The sequence below is a fragment of the Lutzomyia longipalpis genome, chromosome 2 (assembly GCF_024334085.1).
Source record: "Lutzomyia longipalpis isolate SR_M1_2022 chromosome 2, ASM2433408v1".
Lineage (NCBI taxonomy): Eukaryota > Metazoa > Arthropoda > Insecta > Diptera > Psychodidae > Lutzomyia > Lutzomyia longipalpis.
The window spans coordinates 20,742,046-20,747,038 of record NC_074708.1 but is presented as its reverse complement, the minus strand read 5'-3'; the positions used below and the strand labels follow the sequence as shown (position 1 = coordinate 20,747,038).

The 4,993-nt window shown below is 42.5% G+C and overlaps 1 protein-coding gene across 1 annotated transcript; it reads right to left on the bottom strand.

Moving 5' to 3' along the window:
* Nucleotides 1-756: 756 nt before the first annotated feature.
* Nucleotides 757-3,819, bottom strand: LOC129789447 (uncharacterized). The gene is made up of 2 exons (XM_055826267.1): nucleotides 3,526-3,819; nucleotides 757-1,325 (listed from the first exon to the last, which is right to left on the bottom strand). The coding sequence occupies exons 1-2, from the start codon at nucleotides 3,813-3,815 to the stop codon at nucleotides 812-814; spliced, it is 804 nt and encodes a 267-aa protein (XP_055682242.1). The 5' UTR covers nucleotides 3,816-3,819; the 3' UTR covers nucleotides 757-811.
* Nucleotides 3,820-4,993: the final 1,174 nt, after the last annotated feature.

The window sequence follows — 4,993 nt, the reverse complement described above, 5'->3', positions numbered from 1 at the left end:
AAAGGGGGGAAAATGTAGATGTCCAAAGTGCCTCTATTTATTTAAATATCCTCAAAATTACGAAATTCCCCAAAATTTTGCGCCACTCGCGACACTTACGTCACCACACACCCTTGGTGTGTTTGTGTGGAAATTCAATGCTTTCTTTTCACGCACCGTGTGCGTGAATAGATGCATGAATTCTCACGTGGGTACCACCACGTGAAAGCTGAGAAAATGTAGATGTGAAAAGTGCCATTAATTTTCCAAATCCCCCCAAAATTATCCTCATAATTTCATTGCAAAGTTGACCCTTTTTTTCGCGGCACTTTTTACCTCGAATGACGTCGGTGTATATATATACAATAACTGGCTTCTGGTAGCAAAATGCCGAGTCCAACGCGCAATTTATATGTTTACGCGTCGTGTGCGTGCATGCCTTCATGGATTTTCACGTGGGTACCATCGTTGGAAAGCTAATAAAATTTAGATTTTTATCCTTTTTTTTTATTTTTTTCAAATCCCCCCACAAAAAGAAATCAAAATATTGATTTCATTGAAATATTGAAAAGAAGAAGTTATATATTAGGGAAGAACAGCCTAATTCGGACTGCTCACAAAATATGGTATAAAATATAAATATATTTTTTTTAATTTAGTACCATGAATGTTAATTTAAGTCCTTAATTATTTTCATTATTGTCTATATATAAAGTCTTATCTGAGGTGTTTACTCATCGATGGTTGAACGTGAACTGATTTATTTCATTTATGTTTCAAGTATGTTACATTTTCTCCCCTTTTAGGGTTTAATTCATTTTGACAAAATATTTCATTCTTTATAGTTTATTCTTGGTTTATCGCGGAGCCTTGCGCTTCGTCGCGGTAGAGGTACCTCAGGGGTAGATTTCATTGGGCTGTAGAAAACATCGTCTTCACTGGAATGTTCCGAAGTATTCTCATTGACTTCATCATTCCTATCAGGAACATCGGGAATAATCCAGCGTCGATGATATTTCTTCAACTGATCCCGATGGCACTTGATCGTAGCACCGTCCACATTTATCGTATACACGACTTTTGAAATTCTCTTTACAACACATCCTTTTATCCATTCTTCTCCTGTGTAGTACAACACCTGATCACCCTTCATAAATGGCTTCTTCGATGACGCATTTCTCCCCTCACTTCCCCCCGCATTTTCTGGAACTTCCTTAAGCTTCCGGTGTCTCACTGGGACTTCCTTCGTGTTGGGATTTAGGACGTGTAAGAGCGTCCGTGGTGAATATTGGAGAAGTCTCTGCAAAGGAGAGAGACCATGCTCCGTCGTGGGCGTGGTGTTGTGTCTGAAACAGAGATTTTCGAGATTAACTTTCAACGATACTCCTTTACCTTTCTCATCTCTTAGATATTTCTTCAAGGCAATTTTGATCGTTTTGACATTACGTTCTGCAAGACCATTGGATGGTGGATGGTAAGGTGGTGAAGTAACTTGCTCAATGCCATTCTCTTGCAAAAACTTTTTAAACAATTTTGATGTGAAGGGTGGCCCATTATCGCTTACCAGCTTTTCTGGCAAACCGAAAATCATGAAACATTTTCTCAACACCTTAATGACCGACATCGCATCCGTGCTGGACATTAATTCCACTTGAACAAATTGTGAGTGCTCATCTACTAGGAGGAAAAAGGTCTTCCCGTTCAAATGAAAAAAATCAACATGAACTCTTGCAAAAGGCTTGTTTGACTTGACCCATGGAGTAATGTTTAGATTTCTCGGCCTAGGAGCAAGTTCCTGGCATACTTCGCAACTTCGCACTCGGTTTTCTATATCGGAATCGATTTTTGGCCACCAACAGCAGCTTCTCGCCAAAGCTTTAACGCGCACTATACCCTCGTGTCCCGCATGCAACAACTCTAGAATTGACTCTCTTAGCGCCTCAGGAATCAACGCACGGTTCCCGTAATACACGATTCCCTTCTTAACGTGCAGAGATGATTTAACTCTTGCGAAGGGTCTCATTCGATCGGGGCAATTTTGCGGAAATCCATTTGTGATGCAATGGATAAGTTCTTGTATAATGCGATCTTTCTGTGATGCTTGCTGAACCTCTTTTTCTGACACGGGCAAATCCCCAACGACATCACAAAAATTAACCATGTCATCAACTACTCCTGTCTCTATCTTTTGTGGGAATCGAGACAAAAAATCAGCATTTGCGTTATCCGAACCCTTTCTATGTACGATTTTTAGATCATACATGCCCAACAAAAGTGACCAACGAGCAATTCGCGCCGTGGCCACTGCATTTGATCTCTTTAGCTTCCCAAACAACTCACGAAGGCTCGAGTGGTCTGTGTAGACGGTGACTTCTCTTCCATAAATAAATTTATGGAATTTTCGGATAGCAAAAACCAAGCTCAAGGCTTCTCTTTCCACAATGGAATAATTCTTCTCGGCTGGTGAAAGCGAACTTGACGCAAACTCGATTGGTATCTCTTCTCCCTCTATTTCGTGAGCAAGCACTGCTCCGACGCCAACTCCAGAGGCGTCCACACTAATAACCAATGGCAAGTCGCTTCTGTAATGTGTTAGTAGAGTCTCCTCACACAGCCATGATTTGCTATCCTGAAAAACTCTCTCATGATCATCCGTCCACACAAACGCACTACCCTTCTTGAGCAGGGAATACAAGACGGATACTCGACTGGATAGGTTACGAATAAATCGCCCATAGAAGTTCAGCAAACCCAAATACGACCGCAACTCCGTCACATTCTTCGGTGAATCCGCGTTTTTAATGAACTCAAGTTTGCTCTTTAGAGGCTTTATTCCATTGCCTGACAGACTATGTCCCAAATATTCAATCTCTGTCTTAAAAAATGAGCATTTACTTTTGTTTGCCTTTACGTTGAACTTCCTCAACCGATTTAGAACCCTGCGCAAGAGTTTCTCACACTCTTTAACATCCTTACCCCCAATGAGGATGTCATCGATGTAACAGGTTACCTGCGGTATTCCCTCCAAGATACGCTCCATTGTACTCTGGAATATTGCCGGGCTTGAATTCAAGCCATACACCAACCGCGTATATTGGAACAAACCCCAATGAGTATTTATCGTAAGAAGCTCACGCGATTCTGGTGCCAACAACAATTGTTGATATGCCCCTGCGAGATCCAAAACGCAGAATACTGAACACCCCGTCAGACTTAAAAAACATTCATCAATGCGTGGCAATGGATAATGGGCCAACTCCACAAAATTATTCACCGAGACCTTGCAATCTACGCAAAGACGTAGACTTCCATTCTTCTTCTTTACCACCACCATGGGTGAAGCCCATTTTGCATATTGTACGGGTATGAGTATCCCGGTGTCGACCAATCTCTTCAATTCTTGCTCTACCTCTTTCCGTATTCCATAAGGAACTGAATACGGTTTGTGGAAAACCGGAGTTGCATCCGGCTTAAGTACAACACTTGCGGAAAATTCTTTGATTGGACTGCAGTCCGTAACGTCAAAAACGTCCTCAAATTCTTTACTTTCTCTCCCATGCGATCGGAATCGTAGCTGCTTTCCGTTGAGATTTCATCATCCGAATCCTGTATTGCCCGCAAGTGACGTTTATTCGCCCTTTCACCGCGTTGTTCTCGCTTTGACTTTTTTCCCACGGTGCACTCCGCAGCCACGTGATTCCCCCAGTTTCCACATCTGAAACACTTGATCGGGGATCGATTCCTTCTCTTTGAACCCCTCCGGTCAGTACTTTCATCTCGTTGTCTGTGCTCCCGGAGTTTTGAGTCACTGAAATTTCCTCTCTTTGAGTTTCCATTGCCTCCGTGATTCTTCCCTTTCGGGGCAAAGTTTTTCTCCTTCTGACTCGATTTCTTAATGGCCGCCACTGTTTTCGCAGGCTTCATCATTTTAACGTTCTCTTCCGACAGCTCCATCGCTATAGCCAGTTTGAGCGTTTGATCAAAATTCTTGTCCTCATCCAGCAGTCTTGCTTGAATTCTTGATGAACGTACTCCGCAAACTAGCTTGTCACGCAAAGCTTCTTTCAAGAATTGCCCAAACTTACACGAACTTGCCAAAAGTTGCAATTCACTCACGTAGTCCGTGATCGATTCACCTTCTTCCTGTTTTCTCCCATAGAATTTAAAACGCTCCGCCGTGACACTCTTCTTCGGCATAAACTTCTCTTTCAGGATGTCTTTCATCTGTTTGTACGTCAAACTGGTCACAGGATCTGGCTGAATTGCTGCTTTTAGCTTTTTCACGCATGCATTTCCCACAAAGAAAATGAACGCCGAACATTTCTTAGAATCTTCCGTGACGCCATTAAACGCCAACAGATGATCCATACGCTCCAAATAGTCCTCAAAATCATTCCCTTCCTCTGGTACGAAAGGCTCAATCGTCCCAAAAAACGATCCTCCAGGCCCTCCTATGGGGGCCTCGCGTGCCATCCGTGGCACCGCACCACCTTGCTCCGCACGTTCTACACTCATTCTTCACACACGCGGTACAGAAAAAAAAATCCCGTCGTCGCCAATATTGAGGTGTTTACTCATCGATGGTTGAACGTGAACTGATTTATTTCATTTATGTTTCAAGTATGTTACATTATCCACATTAAGCACTGGCCGTATAAAAATAAAATAATATGAGGTCTGAATTGGGCCATCCTCCCCTATTACAAAACTTCTTCTTTTTATTATTTTCAAATTATCAGGGCCGAATTCACCGAAAAATAAGATTGTAATGAAAAATTTGATTTCCTTCCTATTTTAGGGTGACGCATAATGCTGTACGAAAATCTCAATCCGTCAGTAAGGTGAAAAAGGAAGGTCAAGAGCAGAAGCCGGAGCAACAGAAGCAGCAAGTTGAGGAAGGTGGTGAACCCAATAAGGTGGAGAAAGCTGCTCAGGAGACAGTTGAAACGCCTTCTATGCCGGAGACGCAGGAAGAGAAGAAGCCAGAATCGACCACAGATGCCAGTTGTGAAGA

Excerpts from the sequence above, each read along its gene's own strand:
- LOC129789447 (XM_055826267.1), bottom strand. The coding sequence starts at position 3,815 with ATGGAAACTCAAAGAGAGGAAATTTCAGTGACTCAAAACTCCGGGAGC. Across the intron at positions 1,326-3,525 it reads CCGATCGCATGGGAGAGAAA|ACACAACACCACGCCCACGA; the intron begins GTAAAGAATTTG and ends TCTCTGTTTCAG.